Source organism: Belonocnema kinseyi, chromosome 8 (genome assembly GCF_010883055.1).
Source record: "Belonocnema kinseyi isolate 2016_QV_RU_SX_M_011 chromosome 8, B_treatae_v1, whole genome shotgun sequence".
In the NCBI taxonomy this organism is placed as follows: Eukaryota; Metazoa; Arthropoda; class Insecta; order Hymenoptera; family Cynipidae; genus Belonocnema; species Belonocnema kinseyi.
The window spans coordinates 125,880,226-125,908,187 of record NC_046664.1 but is presented as its reverse complement, the minus strand read 5'-3'; the positions used below and the strand labels follow the sequence as shown (position 1 = coordinate 125,908,187).

At 31.5% G+C, this 27,962-nt stretch overlaps 1 protein-coding gene across 3 annotated transcripts in view; it reads right to left on the bottom strand.

Annotated features, from left to right (window-relative positions):
- LOC117177652 (microtubule-associated protein Jupiter) overlaps window positions 1-27,962 on the bottom strand; it is a 197,632-nt gene that overhangs the window by 99,931 nt on the left and 69,739 nt on the right. Inside the window, exon 1 of one of the 3 annotated variants that reach the window (XM_033368453.1) lies at window positions 27,184-27,727. The exons of 1 other annotated variant lie outside the window; for it this stretch is intronic. In XM_033368453.1, the coding sequence (XP_033224344.1) occupies window positions 27,184-27,245 (62 nt within the window). In that variant the 5' untranslated portion in view covers window positions 27,246-27,727. Of the gene's footprint in view, window positions 1-27,183; window positions 27,728-27,962 lie in introns of those variants that run through there. One more of the 3 variants, XM_033368451.1, reaches the window with a different exon arrangement.

Here is a 27,962-nt window from a genome sequence, read left to right as displayed (position 1 = left end):
AGGAAATTGAGTCAATTGTCGAGAATGGGAAGTGCCGCATATACTGGAACTTTATATTCTCGACAATTGTTTCTGTTGCTCACTCGAGGCCTGACATGCTTCATCTTGACTTCCAGAAGCGAACCATGTTCGTTATCGAATTTTCGGCACCAGCTGACAAAAACATCATAACTAAGGAGAATGAAAAGAAAAAGAGGTATCGAGACCTTATAAGGGAGTTGCAACGATTGTACCCGGAATATTCTGTTAAATTGATCGTCCTTATGATCGGCGCTCTTGGAGGTGCCAAGTTTTCACTTACTAATGGCCTAAAAAGCATCCCTGCGTGTCAACAATATGCTAGAACACTTGCGGGAAAAATGCAGAAGGCGGTTGTCCTTGGGTTGCTCCGTGTTCTTAGGGTGCACGAGGCTTTTGCTGGATCGTCGTATCGATTCCTTTACAGACTGTAACCACCTATCTCACGGTCGTGAGACGTGGTTGTGGCTGAAATTTTACCGCGATTTCGCTGGAAGCGGGTGCAATTTTCCAGATTAGCACCCGCTCCCGGCGAAATCCTGCGGTTGTCCGTATGACAAATTTTTAATTATATATAAACACATATTGTTGACCTGAGACTACAGAACCTTCAGAACAGTCTAAAATACGAACTAGTACGCTCGCACACGAAACGTAATGTGGGCGGTCAATCAATCCCAAGCAACTACCGGTTTCGTGATTTGGGAAGTCCAAAGTGGGTTTATGCCAGGAAGGTCATGTACGGATCAAATATTTAGTTTAAGGCAAATAACAGAAAAAAGTTTGAGAGTAGAAAAAAAAGTTTTCTGTCCATTTTTTGACCTGGAAAAAGCTTTTGACAAGGCAGATAGAAGTAAACTTTGGGAAGTCCTGAAAGAGTATGGAGTCAATTGATGGTTCCTACAAGCTATAAAAACAATATATACAGGTAGTAAAGCGAGTGTAAGAGTAAATGGGAAATTGAGTGACTGTTTCGATATTATTCAAGGAGTTAGACAAGGATGCGTTATGTCTTCATGGTTATTTATATTATTTATGGACAAGTGTTTAAGAATGGCTCTCTTCGACGAAGAGGGTGCGGATCTCGAAACAGTACGGGTACGTGTGTAAGCGTTCGCAGATGCTAAGCTTGTTATGGCAGAGTCTATCGAAGACTTACAAAGAATGTTGAATAAACTAGATGCAAGCATGAAGAGCATGGGCCTCAAAATTAACGCAAATAAAACAAAAACTATGTTGTTCGAAGGAAAGAGTGAGAAAACACTATGCAATATTTCATTACATGATGAGAGAATTGAACAAGTTGAGAAGTTCGTCTACCTTGGTAGCTTATTTAATAGGGACGGGGAGATAGATGAGGAATTAGATAGACGCATAAACGAAGGTAAGAAGGTTATTGGTAGAGCAGGTCCCCTTATCAGAAGTAAAAATATATCAAATAAAGCTAAAATGGCAATACATAATTCTATATTTGTACCGACTGTACAGGGTAGCGAGGCATGGACTTATCAAGAAAAAGATAAAGAGTAAAATTAACGCAATTGACATGAGATTCATGCGCATAATATGCGGGAAAACTCTGATGGACAAAGTAAGTAACGAGATAATTCTAAAAGAATGTGGTGCAGAAGAGACGCCAGTAGACACCTGGGAAAGAAATCGGTTAAGATGGTTCGGACATGCTAAGAGAATGCCAAATGAACGACTAACGAAACAAGTGTATAAATGTAAAGTAAATGGCAGCGTGCCCAGAGGTAGACCGCGGAAAGAATGGTTAGAATGTGTGAATGAGACCCTAGTTAGAAGAGACATAAGAAGTCACATAAACACGAGAGCCTGCATGAAAAAATGCATGGACATAAAAGAAGCTAGAGAAGTATGTCAGGACAGGAAAGTATGGCGGCAAATAGTTAATAAAAAGAGTGTCAGTAGAGTGAATGACGCCTGATACAAAAGACCTGGGCCACTAATGGACCCAAGCGGGGAACCTTACATAACAACTTCGTGAGGTTCTTCGCTTGGGGTGATTGCTAGAGAGGTTGATCAGCAACCTGGGTCGGAGCAGCGTTGCGGAACGAACGTGTTATTTACTTAAATAGCACGAGAATTCTGGATCAATCTGAAAATTCTCTATTCCTTCCACACACTACTCCTTTCCCCTACCGAGTGAGTCACGCCTACCCCGAAAGGGAAATGACCTAATGGTGTAATAATAATAATAATAATACACGGCGCTATGAAACGCGCGACTTATGAAATGCGAGAAACCTACCGCTGTAATATTTCTCTCCCGGTGCACGTTTCTCCCAGCTTTCTCCCGGTTCGGTGGCCACCGTGCCATTGCTCTTCCTTATTAAAGAAATTAATAGAAGCTTCGCATGGAAGATCTGCGTACAAGAAAGGAGGTTACAAGTACGATGAGGCAGTAAAGCAGTTTTCAATTTACATACTTATGACAGTTGGCTGCATTGCATACGATATACTTGCAGCTAATCTTCCTCTTTCGGCTATAAGTACATTCACGCGAATCATAGATAAATCGAGATCAACAATAACGGATGGTGAATGCAGATTTAATGAGTTGAAAGAATTTTAAAAATTAAGGGCATGTGATACTTACAGTTTCCTCAGCTTTTTTCCACGAAAATGACAAATTTTTAAAAACTGAATTCGGAGATTCTATAAAATATCATAACGGACGTCCCCGGACTCTTTTTTGAGGGATTTAATAACAAAAAAATTTATTGTGCTAAATAAAATTTTTATGCGTATGCATTATTTTGAGGTTACGTCGTTTTGTAAGTCCAAAGTTTTCGGCCAAAAATATTGTGTAGTTTGAAAGCAACGCTCGGGTGAATTGTAACATACATAACCTCGAAATATACACACACGTTGTTAGTAATATCCGAAATTTTTTGATAAAAAAACACAAAAAAAGTGTGTGGGGACATCCGTTAGCATGTTCGCTATCATTTCTTAAATTTTTAAGACAAAATATTTATTATTCTAGAAAAAAAGCCGGGGGAACCTAAAACTGGTAAAATCGACCCTTTTCAAAGTATCACATGCCCTTAAGGGATTTGTCTCCATACGCCTGGTTGAGTGAAGACGCAACCCGAATTATGAATCGTGTTCAGTATGACTCAAGAACTAACCAACTGGACGGTTTTGTGTTTCCATTAAATAAAAATGGCATGCCCAAGACGAATTCCTTCCTTGCGACTTCTGCAAAAGTAATAGAACATCATTTTCTTAATAACAACCCAGCTTCGCTTCTGTATGCAGTAATAGCGCAGCCCTTAGTGAAGAATAGTCCTCCTGCCATTTCTGCCACGCACATTAAGATGTAGATGAAGCTTGCTTGTAAAGTCGTTAAACTTTGCGATCCAAAAATCTGGACCTTATTAAAAAAAATACGTTTCTGCAAGGGAGGGTACACTATCATATTTACAACTAATGTACTACACTTTAGTTTCATACCTTTCAGAAGCAATCAGCCTTCAAGTCAGGGTTTATTACATCTGGTACTCAGTTTCTTTTTACGAATGTGTCGGGAATGGTTGCGAACAATCGATGTAAGAACTCGATCTGCAATAACACTGCTTTGCCAAGTAACTTAGAAATTATCCACGTAATGAACAGAGCAAAAAAATGCATACCTTTCAATGAAGACACTTGGTATCGAAGTTGATATAAACGTCACAGAAAAAATAGATTTTCAATGCATTTTTTCAGAAACTGAGCCCGATACTGTACACTGTAAAAAATTTCGGGAATTTTCCCAACAATTTTGTAGGTGAAATTCCCTATTTTATCTGGGGAAATTTATTTTCTCATAAAATTGGAAAATTTTCTATTATTTGTGGAAAACTACCGTTTTCAATGATAATATTACCATAATTTATGGTAATTTTCCCAATGACTTGCGGGATAAAAAAAAACCCCATGAAGTTTCGGGAATTTTCCCACTTTTAAGGTGATTTTACCAGTTTTATGTGGAAAATTACTCAAAATATAACAGGGAATTTTTCCTCAACCATTGGTAATTTTCCTGTTAAAATTGGAAAAAATATTTTTCCAATATTTGTGGAAAATTACCGTTTCTAAGGATAATATTACCATAATTGACGTTAATTTTCACAATGACTTCGGAAATAAAGAAACCTCATGAAGTTTCGGGAATTTTCCCACTTTTTAGGTAATTTTATCAGTTTTAAGTGGAAAATTACTCGAAATATAATAGGGAATTTTTCCTCAGCCATTGGTAATTTTCCTGGTAAAATTTTAAATAATATTTTTTTAATAATTGTAGAAAATTACCGTTTCTAAAGATAATATTACCATAATTGAGTGTCCCCATGCAAGAACAAGACGTAGATTTTTCTAGCGCGGCGGAGTTGGCCCCTGACGACTGAAAATTAAAATTAGAAACTTTGAATTTTATAACATATATTATCATAGATAATTACATTCCGAATCTTTTTTTTCCTTAAAAGAAAATCGTATCTTGTTTAGTTTTTTAACAAATTGCAAAAAACGAGTTTATTCAAAAGTCGATTTTTAATTCGATTTTTGTCTTTGGCTCGTGCTCAAATCCACAGTTTTTGGAATTTCTTTATAAAATTCAGAGGAAATATTCCTTATAATATCCTTGTTATGACAATTATCGATAAAACTTTTCAACTTTATTTATAACAATATAAAAAATTATTTTCAGAGCTATTGAATATTTCGTTCCACGAAACGTTTGAGTGTTTCGTTTATCGAGGAAAGCTTGAGCAAACAAAAACTTACTGCGGAGAAGTTGTTCAGAAAGGTACAAAGAAGTTTTCTGCAAAGGCTTTTTTCAAATAAATTAATAGGTAAAAACCTGTGAACGCTAAACTTTGAGCGAGCGACTGATCTTTATGCGTGTATTGCGGCGAGTCGAGATGTCTTGCAGTTTAGGCAGGTAATAAGGGGGTCAGATTTAAAAATAAATAATAACTCTTCAATTGACATAAAATATATCAAATTTTTATTTGTTTAGCGAATACTTATGTTTATAATAACTTATATAAATAGTTAACGAGATCATTGTAATCACAGGCTTATATTACAGTGCTAATTATAAAATGTTCTAACAGGACTTATTCCATATTTAATTTACATTATATTATAATACAATTTTATTAATGTAAAGTTCATATTATTCCTCTTCAGATAACACAGAATCATCGACTTCTTCAATTTTTGTTATCGACGCAAAGTAATCCGTGAAAAATTTTTGACCTTTAAGAGAGAGATATTTAAGCAAGCTTTTAACGTCATTCATTTTAGCTTTTGTGAGACCGCCGTAATAATGATCAAAAAGCTGTACATTGCCGTTTGGTAAATATTTAATTACACAAGCCTGACTGATTTTCATAGCTTTCGGAATTCGTACGTTTCCTTTAAAAGATTTTTCAAAATCGTGCAAAATATTGTTTGCTGATTCAACCATAATAAACGGAGGATTGCGAGAATCTCTGATCAGTTCAATGTACTTTGCCGCTGTTTCAATTTGCTTTAGTTTTTTCTTTTTTGCGAGTATAAACCAAAACTTCGATCACACTGACAATAGGAGTGACCGCGAACAGGAAAAATATGCCAGATTTTAATATTAAGATCTATGCATAGTGTTAAGAAGAAATCAAACGCTGTGTAATTTCGATTTTGTCCGCCTGCTGCATCAGAAAAAATTACAATTTTCGTGAAACGTGTTTCATCAAATTGTTTTTCAATTACGTGTTGTATAAAACTGTTTTTTGAGGTAAATACGTGTACGTTAAATAAATATAACCAGAGTAATATTTATAAAACTGTTCTGAAACGGGAATTTTTGGCAATGGAAGATTTTGCGCGTAATCAAATTCACAGCAAAGTACATTTTCTTCTGAAAGCAGTTCTTTTTTTAAAGCCTGATATTCCTGAACTTTTTTTTTGTGATTTGCAATTTCATCAGATTGTATAGCTTGTAATCTAGTTCACTTGCAAATCTAGTTCACTTCCTGTCGTAGCAGTATAATATTCTAAAAATTCCTCATACATTTTGTGCAAATTTATTTCCGGATTGATTATGTAGTTTAGAGATGTCGACTCTCTACTATAGTGAGATTGTTGATGTAGCATGGACAGACAGAGAATTTTTATCAATTCCTTCACATCATCAGTCAATTTGATGTTTAACCCGATAATTAACAATTCTTTTAGTCACTTCCTAGGATGAAATTTTTATGTTTTAATATTATTACTGCAGTTTTTTTTATCTTTAAATTTTCAATAAAATACGCTTTTATCACGATATTTATATAGGAGTTCAAAATGTAGAAAAAAAAGAACCTCGTTTTTTTAAGCTGTTATCGAAAGAAAAAACCAACTAAATGTTATACGTACTCTATTTCGGCATGTTTTATTAACATTTCTAGCCCACGCTTCTTCATATTTTGTTCGTTTCCTCCCTCTAAAAGAATCTTGGGATTCACTTTCCATTACAGTAATTTGAAAATTAGTTTAGATAATAATTTTATTATTATAAACTATAAATTTAGTTCTCACTAAAGCTAAAACTCGCAATTCGTATACGAAGTGTACACTTCCGTAGTCAAAATAGAAATGATCTATTTTGTTTTTGTAGAAAACTGCAATGTTTTGGCTTCTTTTGGGATTAAGAAGGCTGAAGGACGTTTGACGGTCATCTAATGTTTGAATAATCCATCTTTGAGTTCATTGTACCGCCGTATAGGGAATGACATCCCGATTCGGCATAATGCACGCATGAAGATCAGTCGCTCTCTCAAAGTTTAGCGTTCACAGTTTTTTACCTATTAATTTATTTGAAAAAATCCTTTGCAGAAAACTTCTTTGTACCTTTCTGAACAACTTCTCCGCAGTAAGTTTTTGTTTGCTCAAACTTTCCTCGATAAACGAAACACTCAAACGTTTTGTGAAACGAAATATGCAATAGCTCTGAAAATAATTTTTTATATTGTTATAAATAAAGTTGAAAAGTTTTATCGCTAATTGTCATAACAAGGATATTATAATGAACATTTTCTCTGAATTTTATAAAGAAATTCCAAAAACTGTGGATTTGAGCACGAGTGGAAGACAAAAATCTAATTGAAAATCGACTTTTGAAAAAACTCGTTTTTTGCAATTTGTTAAAAAACGAAAAAAGATACGATTTTCTGGTAAGGGGAAAAAAGATGCGGAATGTAATTATCTACGATAATATATGTTTTCAAATTCAAAATTTCCAATTTGAATTTTCAGTCATCAGAGGCCAACTCCGCTACGCTAGAAAAATCTACGTCTTGTTCTTGCATAGGGACACTCTATTCACGTTAATCATCCCAATGACTTCGGAAATAAAGGAACCTCATGAAGTTTTAGGAATTTACCCACTTTTTAGGTAATTTTGCCAGTTTTATGTGGAAAATTACTTGAAATATAATAGGGAATTTTTCCTCAATCATTGCCAATTTTCCTGTTAAAATAGTTAAAAATGTGTTTCCAATATTTGTGGAAAATTACCGTTATTATTTGGAAGTACAAAATATTTATTTTCGAAAACTTTTCATTTGTTATATATTGTGATAAGTTCGGGCTGAAAAAAAATTATTTCGTGCATTTGAGCCTTATTCAAAACAACATGTACGTTCACTTATTTTTAGAATATTTTTTCTACAAAACTTAACACAAAATTGATAAGTACTATTAAGGCACAAGAAAGAATAGTGTACTTAAGATGGGTTAACACAGGCCTGAAAATATCTTTAGGCGGTCCTGAATTTGGGTTTCTCCCATTCCAAATTTTTGACCTGAAGCCAACAAACCAAAGGGGGGGGGGGCGTAAAATGCTACAAATTTGACAATCTGAAATGTGTGCAGCATTCATTTCTCAGTGCTTTCCCAGGCACCAAGTATAGTAGTGATCTAACTATTTAGCAGATCCAGTGCGACATATTATCATCTACTTTCCATCATCATCAAAAAGGTAATAGATATTATTCTTAATTTTTGTTTTTTAAATTAGGTAAATAATTTTAACTTTGGAACAGGGAGTTCCTTAAAAGATTACAATTATAACTGACGGGCCGAGAGTAAAAGCGGCGTAGAATTAGTAGAGGAGCGAAAACGGATTTGAAAAGTTTAAGTGCAACGTTTAGGCGGTTAGACGCCTAAACCGTTTCTCCTCGCAGTCTTCACTCAACCCGTTTTTCCCCTTAGTCTCGTGGAAATCCATTTTACGTAGCACCAAAAAACAAACGCATATGAACTGACTCAAAAGTGACTTTCTACGACCTACGGCAGCTTGTTGCCTGTAAACTATGACATTTTGTTTATTCGAAAAATCAAAAACATTATTCTCCCTCAATAAATGAATTTTTTCAGATCAATCTCAATGAAATTTCTGACATCGTTGTAATTCATCTAAATAAAAAACAAATTAAGGTACATTAAACTGGTTTACCATCACAAACGCAAATACGTTCAAAAATGGATTGAAATTTATTTCAATTTTTCGCTTTTTTGCGGATTTATATACAATCCAGTTTTTCCCACATTATATATTTCTTTTAATTACGTATCATGTGTCATTATAGACCGTTTGTACTTTTTAAAAAACAATTTTTTTAAAGTTGAACTTGCAGCCAGAAAAGATTTCAGTTAATTTTTCAATGCCAAAATATAAATTTTAAACAAAAAGTAAATTTTCTATAAAATAGTTAAATTTTCAACAAAATAGTAAACTATTCAACCAAAAAGTATGACTTTTTAACAACATAGCCAAATTTTCAACAAAACAGTTGCATTTTTATTCCAGAAAGGTAGAATTTCTCTTTAAACAGATGATATTTAATATAAAAAAAACTAATTTAAAAAGAAAGTTGAATTTCAATCCAGAAAATATTTTACTTGTTTTTCAACACTAACAAATGAAATTTAAACAAAAAAATAAAGATATAATTTCTGCTAACACAGGTGAATTTTGGAGGATATCGAACCATGTTATGTGATCTATAAAGTGTTAGAATATTTTAAATTACTCCAAGGGATTTTAGAAGATTTCAGAGAATTTCAATGATTTTAAGGGAATTTAAAAGCGCTCCAGGTATTTTAATAAATTTTCATGGATTTCAGAAAATATTCGATTTCATGTAGTTTTACGTGATTTTATAATATTGTCATGGCTTTTAAAGAATTTACTCACAACAATTAAGCAATTTTATAGGATTTTAAAGATTTCCAAAAAGATCAAGGTCTTTCCGAAGATTTTAGAGAATTTGGAAGATTCAAGATTATTTTTAAAAATTCCAAGGAATTTTCAATTGATTTAAATAATTTCAAGGGATTTCAAAAGATTTCAAAGGCCATATTAAATATATTAGTATTTTTAATATATTACCATAATTTGAAGTGGTTCCAAAGGATCTGAAAGATATCAGGGTATTTTTAGAAATCGCAATTAATTTTCAAGAGCTTTAAAAAGTTTCAATGATTTTTAAAATATTTCAATGATTTCAATCATTTAAACTGATATCAAAGAATGTGAAATATTTTACAGCATTTAAAGAGATTTCAAGGCTATTTCAAGAGATTTATAATTTATCAAGTAAAATTGAAATATTCGAATGATTTCAGATGATTTAAACCAACTTTCATGGGGTTTAAAAGAACTGACTAGATTCGAGGCATCCAGTGTTCATTATCAAAGGTAAGTAATTCGAATCAGTCTAGTGTCGTTACCCTCCAAATTGATATGGTATGTAAACAACATTAACTCATCTAGGCTCGTACTTTTCAGGGGTATCATTATATGATTTCTGTTGCTGCATTATAGTCGTAGAAAATTTCATTCTTGTGGAGGGAAGGGGCATGATGGAGGGTGTCTCCTGTTTCTTGCAGCTCATTTTTTGTATGGGTAGAACTATAAAAAGGGGATCTCGTCATCTTTAGAATTTTTAGAAAGGTAAGGTTGCATTTTTTTGTTTTTCTTTATATATTAATGTTTTACAATTCCGATTTAAAATATAAGTTTAATCCATTTTGTGCACTGTAGGATTATCCTTGACATGCAACTGACGGAAGAGCAGAAGAAGGATAAAAAACAATGGAAAGCCATAAAATAAAAAGGGCTGCTCGTGTTTTAGTGTTTCAGTTTATTTTTGGTTGTTATATTAAAATTTAATTTTACGAAAAAAAGAATACGTTGCTGTTTTAATTGAGTGACTCGCTAATTTATTTACAGGGTGGCCACCATTCTTTTAAATACATGAACTATTGGGGATGTCGATAAACATTAGCAAACCTCTTTGCAAGAAATCGATTAACATTGAATCATATGATAAATAAATACACATGCGCAAATCGCTCATTCACGTCTCTGGATTTCTATTTCCTAACATGAAAAATATATAAAATCTATTATTAAACCAATTTTTAAATATTATGTTTTGAACATTTTATGAAACAATAATTAAAAGCTTAGAATTTCTAATTGAAAGCGCGACATTTAAAAAAATATATCGAACGATTATGGAAAATTTAATTATAAAAAGGAGTCCAATTGTAAAATTTTTAAATCGAAGCGCTCAATATTAAACAATTTTATTTTGAATTGAAGAATCACCATATGAAATGATTTCAGATTGAATTTCCCAAATTGGACAATGTCACGTTAAAAATGGTATATTTTCAGATTCGAATTTTGAAAATAGAATTATTTGAAATTCAAAGGAAGTGGAATTGTATTATTTATAATTGAAGGCGTTTGAAACTAAATAATTGAAAATGTTAAATTTTTTACTTTGACTAATTTTAAATTCAAAGCAATTAAAATTTGAACATTTGAAATTCAGACTTTGCTGAAAAATGTGACGCAATAAATATCAGAGTGAACTGTATTTCATCGGATAGATAATGTGAAATGTCTCATTGGTCTTGTCCTCGGCTTTGGTTGCGCGAATGGCAAAACACTAAGATCAACTGAATACTCTTAGTCAGGGCTCACCAGAAGGTAGCCATCGACTACATTGGCTGCCAGTGGCAGCCATGAGACTAGGTCAAACTGGCCCTAATAAATCTTGTCGTTCGAATGGTACCTAGCCCTTCACGGTTATTATAGAGTAGAGTTTACACTCTTCAAAATAAAGAAGAAGGGATTTTGGGGGCCGTCGTTTTTTTTTTTATTCTTTCTGAACTTTAATACAAAACTCTCCAAATTTTTCCCCCTTTTTAAAGCTTTAATTTCAGGTTTAATTTGCAGACAAATTTGATTCACTTTGTAAATTAAAAATGAAATTGGAAATGAATTGTTTTGTAAATTCGAGTACAAAAGTTAAACCCCCCCGGCGTCTATTCCTGAAAAAAATGACAGAAAAACTTGGTGGCAGTCATACACTTGTCGTGGCAGCCAGCACCTGCTTGAAGTGGCGAGCCTAGCTCTAGTTCATACGCAAAAATTGAAGGTAACAAAAGGGAGATTGGTGTTTCATGTCAGTGGTTTCCTCTCACAGGAAACGGCCATTTATTATTGCAAAATACCTTCGCTCATTGCTATATAAAAATAACCAAGTACAAATTAACAATATCTAGTTCCGTAATAACGGATGTTGGTTTATCGCTCTCACAAAATTTATAAAATAGAATTAAATAATTGTGTTAGAAGGTTTTCTGCTTGTAAACTATAATATACTTATTTTTTATTGACAAGGTATTAAAATACTATAAAACAGTTTATGAAAAAAACCTCGAAAACAACTTTAATGACTATCAGTTCAAGTATTCATTAATAATTAGAATATTTAAAAGACTGAAAGTATGGGTAAAGACATTTATTTCCAAGTATTTATCTTTTTAAACAATTATAAACAAATTGCAATAATACTAGAGTGAGAAACATGTAGTTATGTATTGAGCAGATTTGTATTTACACAAAGATTATTCAAAAACAAAATACTTTATGTAAATAACTACAACAAGTATCAGCATAAGTATTATTTAATGATAAGATTATTTTAAACAGTCTAAATGTATGGTAAAAGTTATTTATTTTTACGTACTCGTTCAGTACGAAAATTAAATAAGAAATCTAAATATCAGTTGAGTTATTAACATGTAGTTATTTATGAAGCAGATTTGTAGTTAAATATTCTTTGGCGATAAGTATACTCGAGAAATTACAAAAAAAAGTCTGAAATTATGGTGAAAGTATCTTATGTTCAAATATTTATACAGTGAAAAAATTACAGGAAAAATTTTTATAACAGTTAATTATTGAAAAAATGGTGAATATATTATATTGAATATGTACTTTGCATAATAGATTTTCAAAATATGTGCCTTGCTGCGCTAAATCCTGCGATGACTTTCAAAACCAGATTTTTTATTATATATTTTTTTTATTATTGTTGTATTTATGATTTTATATTTATATAATATACATAGTTTATTTTATTAAACTTATATTTCATATAATTTATATTATATTTGATTTATTACATATTATTATAGGCTAATGAAAATGGTGGACACTTGTTTTAATTTTTAGATTCTCAATTTCATGAAAACAAATATTTTGATAATACACCAAACTCTTTTTTTGAGTCTAGTGTCGGGGGGCTTTTGCTGGATCGTCGTATTGATTCCTTTACAGACTGTAACCACCTATCTCACGGTTGTGAGACGTGGTTATGGCTGAAATTTTACCGTGATTTCGCTGGAAGCGAGTGCAATTTTTCAGATTAGCACCCGCTCCCGGCGAAATCTTGCGGTTGTCCTTATGACAAATTTTTAATTATATATATTTAAAAATTTGTCATAAGGACAACTGCAGGATTTCGCAGGGTGCTAATCTGGAAAATTGCACCCGCTCCCAGCGAAATTGCAGTAAACTTTCAGCCACAACCACGTCTCACGACCGTGAGATAGGTGGCTACAGTCTGAAAACGGAATCAATATGACGATCTAGCAAAAGCCTCGTGCAACCTAAGAACACGGAGCGACCCAAGGACTACCGCCTTCTGCATTTTTCCTGCAAGTATTTTAGCATATTGTTACCACGCAGGCAACAGAAACAATTGTCGAGAATATAAAGTTCCAGTATATGCGGCAATTCTCATTCTCGACAATTGTCTCGATTTCCATAGGAGCATTTAGAGGAGCGATATTAAGGTTAATGTCATAAGAGAGACAGAGATGGTAATAAAGCACTCTTAATGCCGCATTGTGCCTTTGAATGTAGGTCGTTCCCGCGTGAGTTGGACAACTAGATAGTATGTGAGCTAAATGCTCGGGGTGTGCATGGCACACCCTGCAGCTATCATCAGGAATGTCTTGGCTCAAAATGTGGCGACGCATAGTGTGAAAAAAAGCACCTTTTTTGGACAGAAATCGACCGACAGTGCAATTCTTAACGGATTTTGATGCTTTTTTTTTAAATGACCGTAAGGCTTCCAGTTATAACAAGTAACTGCGGATATTTTAATACGACTTTACGTAATTTTTTTATTGAACAACAAAGTTATAACTTTTTGTTGCTAAAGTTTTCCATGATAACATTTCTTCTAAGACTTTCAAATTCATCATGAATCATGAATAGCTCTGAATTTTTCCGGAATCAATGCAAAATGTCTTGCAAAAGACTCTTTGCTGACATATTTTTAATAGTGACAGAAACTGGTAATTATTTTTTTTTAATTTATGAACAAATGCACATTTTTACCATTTTTTTTAACAGGCTAGATTTTTTTGCAAAATGAACTGAAAATGTCTTGGCAAAGACTGCTAGCAACTAAATCTTCCTTGAAATGAAATAAAACAAATGAAGCAAACAAAATCAGGAACGACTTGAAGTTGCTGCAGCTACAAATAAATTGTTTTTGGTATCAACTATACCTAAAAACAGTTGAATGTAGCAGAAGCAACTTCAATTCGTTGTTGATTTGTTTTTCTGCATTTGTTTTATTTTGCTTCATGGAAGACGTTCACAAATAGACTGCGTGTTTCTACGGAGATATTGGGGGAATCGTTCGAAGTATTTTTTAACATGGAATACAGAATAAAAAATCAGCACTTATGTGACATTATTTGGAATAGCTATCCACAATCAAAATGTAACAAAGTAGATTTGCTTTTGGATAATCTTAATGCTACGTCTTCTCTTGATGAAAGTCAGTTAATGGTTATAAGAAAAAAAATGGTTGACTCTTTTATGCCTTTGTATAATAGAAAATGGAAAAGTGTCTGTACGAAAAAAGCATCGTTTGTTCAAAATTATACTGCATTCTTAGAAGCAGAGTTCAAGGTACCTTTTCCTTGCCCACCTATCCAAACAAAAGGTTTAACTAATGTTCTAAAGAGAGGAAAACCACGATTATCATTTGAAGATGGATCCGAAAAGACGAAGAAAAGGCGCGTCCAAGAACTTTCTTCAAATTATAGCAAGGAAGAATTATCCAAAGCACGTTCATTGATCAAAAATGAGTCCGATAGCAAATCTGGGACGCAGTTTCGAAAGGAAGATGATGACGAGAATAAATTGCAAAGAATCTTAGCGATGTACGTGGATTGAGGTCAGTCGTAGAGGAAATAGGAAAAGCTAACGAAGTACAATGAAGAAATAACTGGCAATGATTCATATCCGCCGTATTTAAAGATCTCCGAAGCAAAAAAAGCTTCTTATCCAGGAAACGGTGAGCATATAGAGACATCTAATTTAGGAGCAAGTGTCCATTGCATAACTTTACTGGGTCATACAGTTAAGCAAATCTTGTTACAAATGGAAAAAGATGATCTCGCTAATCTTTTTGGTAAAAAACTAGTGCTATTTGGAAAGTAGGGTATGGACGGTGTTTCTGCGCATCAGATGAAACGGCAAAAGTGGTCAAAGAAGAGTAATGATGTGGATGCAAACGATGAATTTTATAAGAGTGATTCTTAGAGTGAAGAAAACATTAGCTTTCACAAGAGCGTTTTCACGCATAAATCTTTCTTTTTGATTTCCTTCGTCCCTCTTCAATTAAAAGCAGATGATGATATTATTTGGACGAATAAAACACCTTCATCTGTCAATTTCTGTACGACAATTAAATTTCATTTCCGTAAAGAAACTGATTCTCTTGTAAAGAAAGAGTACAACTATCACATAAAGCTGCTGGAAAAAGTTCGTACCTATTCCATTGGTGTCAGTGGAATGAGTTTTGATATCAGCTTTGACTTGAAGTGTACGATGATTGATGGAAAGGTATGTAATATTCTAACTGGACAGAAAGCATCTTCTCGCTGCAATATTTGTGGAGTTGGATCAAAACATGTTAACTTATCATATGTAGCTAAAATTCCATGCAATGAGGCACATTATAAATTTGGTCTCTCGACGTTGCATGCCTGGATTCTTGTTCTGGAATATTTGTTACATATTTCCTACAATATGGATTTTAAAAAGTTTTCCGCAAGAAAAAAGGAAGAAAAGGAAATGAAAAAATCAAGAAAGGAACGTATTCAGATATAATTAAGATCCAAACAGGGTTTAACAGTTGATGTGGGGAAGCAGGGTTATGGAACAACAAATACCGGAAATGTTGCCCGTTCTTTTTTGGGAAAAGCTAAATCGGTTGCTAACATAACCGATTTGGATCAAGATCTGATCACCAGATTCTACAATATATTACAAGTTATAACGTGTGGAAGGATAGTTAATTATGCGAAATTGAAGACTTACTGTTTGGAAACCGCTGATCTTTGCATAAATCTTTATCTTTGGTATAAAATGCCACCATCAGTACAGAAGCTGCTTATTCACGGAAGTGATATAATTCAATCTTTTGAGCTGCCAATTGGTTGGTATCCAGAAGAGTCGCAAGAGGGAAACAATAAGATCTTTAGAAAAGTTAGAACTAATAACAGTAGAATGTCTGACAGACAAATGACGAACCTAGACGTTCTTTATCATCTTCTGCTCCATTCGGACCCTTTGATAAGCAGTTATAGAAAAGTAGACTGCAGGAAGATGAAACCTCTGTCAGAAATGGCTAAAAGCATGACAATCTCCAAGCAGTGAGCTCGATTCTTACTTACTGAAGCATAAATGCCTACCTAAAAACTGCCCTTTTCAGGGCAACATGAGACAAAAATGGCTGAAAGTATCACAATCTTCAATGAGTGAGCTCGATTCTTACTTCCTGAAGCATAAATTCCTACCTGAAAACGGCCCTTTTCAGGTCCACATAAGTCAAAAATGGCTGAGGGTATCACAATCTCCAATAAGTAAACTCGATTTTCACTCACTGAAGCACGAATGGCTATAAACAATATGACAGCAAGGATTCTTTTGCAAGGCATTTCAAATTGTTTCCGCAAAAAAAATCAAACCTATACATAAAAAAATGGTCAAAATGTGCAATTGTTTATAAAAAATGTTTAAATAATTATCAGTTTTTGGCATTATTAAAAATATAATAGCAAAGAGTCTTTTGCAAGACATTTCGAATTGATTCCACAAAAAAATCAAGCCTATACATGAAAAAATGGTCAAAATGTGCATTTGTTTATAAAAATTGTTTAAATAATTGGCAATTATTATCTATTCTTAACTTATTGTAAGCGCACATCATTATCTGTGATACTTTATATAAAAGCTAAGGGTTAAAATTAGCTAATCATTGCAAATCACGAAAAAATGACTTTTGCGAATTAATTTGTTTATAACATTATTAACAATTTTTGTAGTTACTCTAACCCACTGGAAATTATTTTTAGTTACTTATTCAATTGATTTATGAGCTTTTTTAATGAATTTGAAAGTCTTAGAAAAAATGTTATCATGGAAAACTTTAGCAACAAAAAGTTGTAACTTTGTCGCTCAATAAAAAAATTAAGTTAAGTCGAATTAAAATATCCGCAGTTACTTGTTATAACTGGAAACCTTACGGTCATTTCTAAATATATATATATAATTTATCAATTCATTATCCTGTTATTGACGAGCACCGGGAACAAAACTAGAAAAAAGGCCAGTCTTTCGTCATATTTGTTTATTTATAAAAAAAATTAAAAACCCAATTCAAAAATCAGGCTGAAAAATTCTCTAACATATCTTATTAGCTGACAAACTAAAAATCTACAGACAGACACACACGCGCGCGCGCGCGCGCGCGTAAAAACCAGCTTTTCGGATTCAGGGGGTCTCAAAACGTTGACACTCAAAATGTTTTGGTAGTTCTATTTTTTGTTTGAATCGTGAAAAATTGCATTAAGAACATTAAAGAAACAAGTAAATTTTTTGAAAACCCACACACGAGACGAATAGGAAAATTAAAAAACATAAGTTGTGATGAGAATGTGCCCACGCAGCGAGCTAATATTTTATTGTTAATATCGTGTTTCACGATTAAAACACAGAATACAGATGCTATCAAAAAGTTATCTATAACAAATTTGTAGACCTTTTTAAAATGCACAATTGTTGTTCAGTCATCTTTTCACCCATTTTGAATATTTTAACCGCAAAATGTAATTTTTTATTTTTCATTCTTTTTTATTCTGTCAAAATTTGAATTATCAATTTTTTAAGAAAAATCAAAAAGGTGTTTATACAATCATGTAGGGCATTGGCAAAGAAACATTTTTCTTCACTTGACTTTTTTTCATATCATGCGTTATTTGACTTAAAATGTTGATTTTCGTGTATTTTTTGAAATTTTGTAAATGCTATAACTGTGGTAAATTTTGGTTCTATAAAAAAGTCATTAGGATAAATTGTTCGTCTGATCGAATGCTATGAATATACCTACAGAAAATTTTTGAATTAAAAAAAAAGTCACAAAAAATTGTAAAATACGCTCACTTTTTGAATTTCCATCCAAAATGGCTAGCTAACGAACTTGACATTTATTTGAGGACACTAAAAGAGTATACCAAAGGCCAATTCAATCTGTCAATCATTTCGAAAGTTATCGTGCTAACCAACTACAAATCTGCAGACACGCACACACAGCCAGGCAGACACATTCGTAAAAACCTGTTTTTCGGATTCAGGGGGTCTCAAAACGTGGACATTTGACAAAAACGGGGGGGAGGGTCAGATTTTACACAAATCTAATACTCTAATCTAATACTCAAACATACTCTAATACTCAAATAATTCTCTTGATGATAATGTAAAAACTGATTTTTTAACCCTAATTTTAACGCAAAAAACGTCTATTCGTTTTTGGCAAAAAAAAATAGAAAAATTGTTAATCGCAAACAAATGAATTTTGTTTATTTTTTTGTTTTAAACAAATGCATTCCTGTAAAGTATGCCGATTAAATGCATCGTTTACGAGTTAAATCGACTAAACCTTTTTAAAAATCGGTCAAATTTGATATTTTTTATTTTATAGCCCACCCATATGCATTTTCCATCACTTTGAAACTGGCGCAAACGCAAAATATGCTCTACGCACCTGCTTAAAACACTTTCCACAGTTATCTCATCAGGAATCGACTTTTACGTGTCACTCTACTCTTCCTACTGGTCTAATGCCCCAGATCCAAAAATTACGGGGTACTTTTTTGCCCACTTTTACTTCCCTAGGCCACCTAGAAGGGAACCAGAATTCTCATCAGACACCCGGTATATAAATATCACTCAGAGACAAAATTCTCTTGGAACAAAAACATCGTCACCTTCTTGCCTGTTTTGTTTTGAACGAAGTGGATAAATGTTTTACATAATCACAACTATTTGGCTGCAAGGTTAAGTGAAGTTACTCGCATGAGGAAAACTTTTGCTGCAAAAGTATTTCTGTTGAGACAGTTAAGTGTAGCAACGCGTCCATACAGACATAATTAGGTTTGTACAAGTCGCATCACTCCGATTTATATGAGCAGCATCGCAGCTTTATTCTGCTGCTAACTGCATAAAGACCTAACTTCGGACAATTATATCTCAAAAACTCGAATTTTCTGGACATGGTGCCCATTCAGACTTTTGATCTACACATTGAGAACTACCAGGAAGCCGATTTTCAGAAAATTTAGCCGAGAGCCATTTCCAATGCGAATTCTGCGGGGGTCCTTTGTAGGCGTTGACATTTTAGAGGTTTTGTCTAAAATTCTATAGAACTGCTTAGATCTGCAGAATTATTTGACACGCTCAGAGCAAAGTCGAACTAAAAAAAAAAAGTTGCGGAAAAGAGAAGTAAAAACACGCGAGACAAAAAGGATCTAAAAATTAGCCGAGAGGTAAAACGACACAAGAATAAAGGGAGAAGATTCCCCCCACTTTGCTGCTGCGAAAACAAGCCTCGTGCAAAGCCGAAAATGCGCGAACATGAACCGAGCTCACCTGACTTCACGAATGACGATCTAATCAGCTGCTCCCAGAGCTGCCAGATCTAACCTAAGATTTACCCCCACCGTAGGTCTTTTACTATTATGTATATTATTAATTAATTATATATATATATTTTTAATGTTAATATTATAATTATAAAATTTTATATTCATATTAATGACTAGTTGACTATCTTTTAATAGAAACAGTTCAACTTTCAACTAAAACAATTAGTTTTCTGTAAAAAAAGTAAATTTGGAATAAAATACATAAATTAAAAAAGAATTTGGTACAAAATAGTTCAAAATCCTCAAATATTTAAAAATCCTTTAAAATCTCTTAAAATTTTTTAAAGCTCTTGAAAATTCTTTGAAAGTTTAAAAATACCCTAAAATATATTCAAATCCTTTAAAATGCTATACTAAATTATTAAAATCAATGAACAATTCCTTGGAACCTATTAAAATATCCTAAAATATAACAAATCATTCAAAATCTCATATTAAAATACCGTAATCAATTGGAAATTCCTTGGAACATTTTAAATACTCTCAAATATTGCAATTACTTCCAAATATTTTGACATACCTTGAACTTTTTTTTAAAGATTTTGAAAGTACTTCTGCATTTTTTTAAAATAACCCTTCAAAATTTTTTGTTATTCTTTGAAACTCCTGTAACTTATAAAAATAAATTGAAAATTCCTTGACATCTTTTAAAACGTCCTCAAATATTTAAAATCCTTAAAAATCTTTTAAAATCTCTTGAAATTTTGTAAAGCTTCAGATTAAAATTTAAAAAAGAGAAAAGTTTCAAAACGTTAAATGTTGAAATGTTTGTAGATTAGAGTTTTGAAAATGGGATCAATAAAAATTCAAAGCTTTCGAAATTTAATTTTCATAAATTTTCAACTATTCAATAAAAATAATTTGGTATGGTAATTTAAGATGGTATTTAAGTCTTCAGATTTTGAATTGTAAATTTAAAAGTTTATTTATAAAAAATTAATAATCATGAATAAAATGAAAGCGTTCATAATTTAAACGTACATTTTTCAATTGGGCAATCACCAAATGAAATTATTTGACACTGAAATTTAGAAAAAAGAAAAAATTTTTAATGTAAAAAATTGTAATGTTTGTAGATTAGTTAAACTATTAAATTAAAGTGTTGATAGAAATTACTTGAATTAAAGTTGAACTATTTCTAAAACGATTTTTGTATATAATTATAAAATTACACACACACACACACATACACACACACACAATTTTGAACGCTTTTAATTTATTTATGATTAATAATATTTGGTCAATAATCTTCAGAGTATACAATTTAAATTTTGAAGACTTGAATTCCATCGAGTTGAAAATTATTCATATTTCATAGTTGAAAATAAAATCTTGAAAGTTTTGAATTTTTATTGATTCTATTTTCAAAACTCTAATCTACAAACATTTCAATATTTAACGTTTTGAAATTTTTCTGTTTTCTAAATTTCAATCTGAAGCTTTTAAAAATTTCAAGACATTTTAAAAGATTTTTAGGATGTACAATATTTTAGGATGTTTTAAAAGATGTCAAGGAATTTTCATCTTATTTTTATAATTTTAAGGATTTTCAAAGAATTTTAAAGAAGTACTTTAAAAATCTTTTTAAAAAAAAGCTCAAGGTATGTCAAAATATTTGGAAGGTATTGCAATATTTGAGAGTATTTGAAAATGTTCCAAGGAATTTTCAATTCATTTCAATAATGTAGTATGAGATTGTAAAAGATTTGAATTATTTTAGGGTATTAATGAATTTTCAATCCATTTTTATATTTTAAAGAAATTTCAAAGAATTTTAACAATTATAGCAGGGTTGTTTTAAAAAACTTCAAAATACCTTAGAAATCTTAAAAAGATGTCAAGGTGTTTCAAAAGATTTTGAAGGTTTCGAAATCATTGCGTGTATTTTAAAAGGTTCCAAGGAATTTTTAATTGATTACAGTAATTTAATATGCAATTTTAAAGGATTTGACATATCTTAGGATATTTTAATAGATTCCAAGGAGTTTTCCATTGATTTCAATAATTTAGTATGAGATTTTAAAGGATTTAAAATATTTTAGGCTATATTTTTAAGATTTCAAGGATTTTTCCAGAGATTTTAAAGGATCTTAAATATTTTAGGATGTTTTAAAATATTCCAAGGAATTTTTAATGAGTTTCAATAATTTAAAGTTATTTAAACAAGAAAATTAATCTTTTTTGTCGAAAATTTAACTATGATTCAACGGATCTCCACGTTTCGAGACCCCCTGAATCCGAAAATCAGGTTTTTACGATGGCGTCTGTCTGTCTGCCCGTCCGTAAACACGATAACTCTCGAAAAAATGAACGAATCAAATTCATCTTTGGCATAATTTTTTTAGGTCCTAAAAGAAAGGACGAGTTCGTGAACCAGCTATTTTTGATAAAAATTCAAAAAGTGAGCGCATTTTGAATATTTTTGAGACCACTTATTTCTGAATTTGAAAATTCTATGTACGGATATTTATAGCATTAAAAAGAACAAACAATTTATCCTTATGACTTTTCGATAAAAAGAAAATTCTCAGAGTTATAGCGTTTTAAAATTTTTTTTACTCAACCGAAAATCAAAATTTGAAGCCGAAAAACGCACGATATGAAAAAAAGTCAAGAGAAGAAAATTATTTCTTTTCGAAAGCCCTACAAGATTATCATAACCAATTTTTGGATTTTCTTCAAAAATCGAAATTTCAAATTTTGATTGCACAAAAAATAATGGAAAATAAAAAATTCCATTTTGTGGACAAATTATGTAGGATATGAAAAAAGATGAATTAACAAAAATGGTTATCCCAAAAAAGATCTACAACTTCGTTAAGAATCACTTCTTGATAGGACGCGTACTTTTTATTTTATTCGTGAAAAATAACGTTGAAAAAAAAAAAAAAAAATGTGTGGAAAACGACGAAAGTTACGAGAAAAAAATATTCAAAAAAACCTGTTTACAAATGTCTGTCGAAAAACGAGCGCGCAGCGCGAGTGTCACGATGATAATGTGTAATTCAAAGCCTACAGAGCTTTGAGAAACTTAATCTTTGACTATACTTAATTAAGTAGACAATTCAGTATATGAAGACGCATGTAAATACTGCCATCTAAAAGAGATCATTTTGATAAAGTTTTTTTCAAGCATTTTAAATGCAAAGAATAAATATCCGAGCGCGAAGCGCGAGGTAACCTATTCTCGAGCGCGAAGCGAATATCCAACAAAATACATGAATTTTCCACCACACAGTTGAATTTTCAACTAAAAAAGAAAGTGCTTAAAAAAAAGTTGAATTTCCAGCCAAAAATGGAATAGTTATATTTTCACTAAAAGTATGACTGTTAACCGAAAAAAAGAAGTTATACAAAATATTAAAATTTTCAAAAAGAACAAAATTAATTTCCGACGAGAGTGGAAATTACAACCCAAGAACTGACTTTTTAATAAAAGTAGATAAATTTTCAAACGAGAAGAATAATTTCCTATCAATCAAGGTGATTTTTCAACTACATAGTTGAATTTCCAACTAAAAATGATACAACTTTAACAAAAAATGGAACGTTTAAATTTTCAGTTCAAAAATCAATTTTCAACCAAAAAGGCTTTTTAAGTCCAAAAATAAAAAAAAATCAATTTTAAAAAAAATTTGTATGTCAAAATGAAGTACTTTAACAGAACAGATAATTTTTTTGCAAAACCGTTGAATTTTCAAACCAAATATATGAACATCTAACAGAAAAGTTCATTTTAAACCAAATAAAAAAATTTTTACCAAAAAAAGATGAAACCTCAATCAAAAAAATGTAATACTAGAAGTTTTAAACTATAATGGAATGTATTCAATAAAAAAGAGTTAGACTTTCTTATTTGTTTCTATTAATAATTCAGTCCGCATTTGAGCGAATAACGAGAAAAATTGTTTTAAAAAAACATTGAAATTCATTGTTATATTGTCGACTAATGTAGTGAAATCGTTTTTTGTCGATAAAATGATGATTTTTGATCTATTTATTTAAACTTTTTTACAGAAAGAGAAAACACATTTTGATTGAAAAAGGTTTTTTTGTATGTTATTCTTGTGTTAAAATTTAATTTTTTCCACTGAAACCTTGAGCATAAAATGGAATTTTCAATTAAAAAGTGTTTGTTTTTTTTCAATTTAAAGTTCGTCTTTTTGGTAGAAATTTATTCTTCTTGTTTGAAAACTGATATTTTTGGTAAAAAATAATGATATTTTGTTATAACAAATTTTATTCAGTTGAAAATTAAACTATTCCCTTCCTGGTTGAAAAATATTTTGTAGTTAACACATGCAACTATCTGGTTAAATTTTTTTGGTAAATTCTTAATTTTTAAATTATATTTTTGATTGAAAGTGTTACGATGGCATTCATGGTTGAAAATTTACCTATTTTATAGATAATTCGTTTTTTTTTGCAAATTAATTTGTTTGAAACTACGTCTTTTTTTAGAAAAATATTTGTTTGAAAATTACTTTCATTGGTTAAAAATTCATTGTTTTTTGGGTGAAAGAGAATTTTGTTTTAGTGGAAATTTCGACTTTTTAGTAAAAATTGATCTGTTTTGAAAATTCTTCTTTCCATTTTAAAATTAATTGTTTTGCTTTTTTATTATTTTTTTTTACTAAACATGTATTAATTCCATTTTTTTTAAATCTATCTTTTTTGATTCAAATTCAAGTATGTATATGGTTAAAAATCCATCTCATTCGTAGAATATTTCTATTAAATTCATAAAAAATTCATTCTTTTGGTTTATTATTTAACAGCTTTATTGAAAATTTTATTCTTTTTGGTTGAAAAAACATTTTTTAATACTTAAATTTTAACTGTATCATTTTTTATTTAAAATTGATCTCTTGTAGTTGAAAATTGATATATTTTTTCGTTAAAGATTGAACTATTGTGGTAAATATTTTTGCTTAACAATTGACTGCTTTCAGTTATTAAAAGTTCATGTTATTTTCAATTAAATTATTTTTCGTGTTTCAAAAAGCATCTGTTTCGGTTAAAAATAATTTATTTTGTCTTTTTAAAAATTCTAATATTTTGTTGAAAATTAATTTTTGGAATTAAAAAATTCAACTGTATCATTATCGGTTAAAAGTGTATTTTTTTAATTAAATTTTTTTTTGTAAGAAAATTAACCTTTCTCAGTTAAAAATTTATCTTTTTTTGGTAAAAATCTATTCTTCTTGTTTAAAGTTCATCTATTTTAATTAGGAATTCATTTCGTTAGTTAAAAATCTACTTTTTTAGTAAAAATTATTTTCTGTTGATATAATGATTTGTTTAGATAAAGATTAAACATTCCATTTTCCGTTAAAAATGTATAATTTTAGTAAAAAATTTAATTATATGGTGAAAATATTTTCCACTTCGCAACAAATTTAATGATTCTAAGGTAACTCAGGACTTTAAAACCAGAATAAATTTGAGGAGCAGCTGATTAGATCGTCTTTCGTGAAGTCGGGCGAGCTCGGATTCGTGTTTGCGCATTTTTGATTTTACACGAGGCTGGTCTTCGCAGCAGCAAAGTGGGGGGAATCTTCTCCCTTCATTTTTGTGTCGTTTTACCTCTCAGCTAATTCTTAGGTGGTTTTTGCTCTCGCGTGTTTTTACTTCTCTTTTCCGCAACTTTTTTTTTTAGTTCGCTTTTGCGATGGGGCCATTCACTAATGTCATAACGTATTACGTATTTTGTAGGTAAATGACTATTATTATTTTTTTTCTTGTGATAAAAACGTTTATGAAAAGAAATATATTCCTTTATCAAGTATATATTTCTATAAGATGGAAATTCCATCTGAAATATGGTGTGCTCGTTCGACCTACTTCTATTATTTAATCATTGTTTTAAACTCAACAAAACAATCTTAAATAGACTTTTATGTATACTACTACTTTATACTTATACTACTACTACCCCACTTGTTTCACGAACTGACTTGTTGTAAATCAACAATAAAATTTATAATTGATTTGAATCAGGGACCCGACCGAAGCCAAGCAAAATACTCTCGTTATTATCTTGCTGTTTCTATATTGCCAAAACGCAACTATATTCACTCGACTTAGGTTACGTTATTCAAAATAATGAAATCGTAACGAATTCTTTTAATTACGCGTAATTGTACAAAATAGTGCATTCGAATCCTTGTTCACCTTACCATATGTAAATATTCAAAAGCAGAAAGGTGAAATAAGATGAAGTCATAACAATTTCGTTTTTAATTTTGTACCAATGTGTCAAAACGAGTGTTGAGTAGTAACTTGTTACAAGTAACTAAGTTACTAAAAAGTTACGTTATTTGTAACTTTTAGAGTAACTTAGCTACTGTTTTTAAAAGTAACTTGTAACTTAATTTTAGTTACTTTACAGTTACTTTGTGTTTTTGTATATCTTTTCTGTACGGTCAATCAACATTTTTTTCCAACAAAACAGGAAGAGATTAAACCCTCGGATTTAAAAGTCGCTTGGTTTTAGAACGTTCGGGTTTCAGTATTCTTGGGCCAATTAAAAATCTTTACGGCAATAACTCAACCAGTCAACCAAGTTGTATATTACTGTTTACTTGACGAAATATCTGACTAGTTTTTTATTTACTAAACCAATCGCTGTTTTTAAAATAATATTTTTATGAATTATTAATATTTTCATTATAATAATATAATAATAAATAATTTTATTAATCTTGTAATAATTATTTTTATTTTTAAATTAAAAATTAAGGAAGAGGAAAAAGTAATTTTTTAGGTAACTTGAAGTTACTTTATTTAGTAACTGTAACTACCCTACCGATAGAAATCTCTGAGTATTCTCTAGCGAAAGAATATTGTATTCGTCCCGTACCGGGCGGACAGAGTTATTTACAATAGTTGGCCGTCGCTAATCCGACTCTCCCTTTTTAAATTTCTCTTCAAATTATTAACACTTTTTTTTTAATTGATGAATTTTCTCATTACATTATTTATAATTATAACTTATATGCTAATATACCATTTTCTAGTTGAATTAAAAAATGTTGTATTTTTGGCGTATGTCATTCCATGTACGAGAAACGTCATATTAATTCCAATGTTAAGCATTTTAAAAAAAGTTAAGATATTTGAAATCATCGAAAGCCGTAGATTCCGAATTATTATGTTTTAGGCTGTTAACTATGAAAATTAAAAAATCTACTTCCAATTTTAATCCGAAAGCTTAACAAAGAACCCTTGAGTGTCGGCTACTCTATTTATATAGCCACTCTGCTTGTTATTTATGATCGAATTCTTATTTCAATTTCAGCCTCTCTGCTTGTTATTTATGATCGTATTTCTATTTCAATTTTGGAAAGGTCATTTTAAAGCCTTTAAAACATTGAAAAGACTACCTGGACCTTTAAATATATCTACTTGAGTGCCTGCGGAGAATTTCTCTGAGCTTCTCTGATCCTAGAATATACTCAGAGATTTCTTTCGGTAGGGTAGTTACAGTTAAGAGTAACGTAACTGAAACTAGTTACCTTTTTCATTAAGTAACGTAACTTTAACTAGTTACTCAAAAAAAGTAACATACCCAACACTGGTCCAAACGTTACAAAAAGGAAACAAAATAGTCGGTACTGTTTAGATAACGTAACGTAATGACGAAACGATCATTTCGGACGGGTCACGGATTTGAATTAACAGTTGATTACAATTTCTTAATTACATGTCAGCCCTACACCACGAGTTAACGTAAGAGACAATAAATATTACCTCTTTTTCCCATATCCAACGTTATCGAGCTCAACGTGCCTGTAGACCGTGTAGGTTGCCATTTCGTTTAGTGAAAAATTACAAAAAGAAAAAGTCACTTCACAGACTAGAATCTCTAATTGTCAGGGTCACCTCAAAATCTCTACATGCTTCAACCGAGGTGAGTTTATTACTTTCAGAGCAGCCTCCCTGAATTTGAAAAGCAGTTGATCCGGTCGATGGGTCAGCTGATCTCTAGTTCGTAAAATGATATCGCTTTTTATTTAATTAATTTTTACATGACATGTTTACGCCTATTTGGACTGGGTTGATAGGCTGGTAGAGGAAGATCACGTTATTCGTTATCACTTTCACCTTTATGTTATACTATCAAACGAAGAACTGACAACTGAAAGAAAATAATCTCGTATTTAATAGGTAAGCTATTCGCCTGCTGTTTTTCCTACCCTACTCCAGCGCTTTCCACCCCCACCACTATTTTTTGGTTTCCTTCCCCTCTCGTAGCGGATACACCAACCAACCGCTAAGACGTCCTTCCAAGATCTAGCCGCTACATCCATGACGGATAAGAGTAGCGTAGGATAGGAATACTATCCCCACCGCATATTTACCACGAACCTGGTAGAGGTCGACGCCAACCGCGACGTCGCGTCTTAGTGCCATTCACCTCGATCGATACGCTCGGTGAACAAGAATACAGCGCACCTTGCCTGGGCCTCTGCAAAGGCACGCGCGTGCACAATTGCACTTCACACGAAACTGCATCACAGATTGGTTTA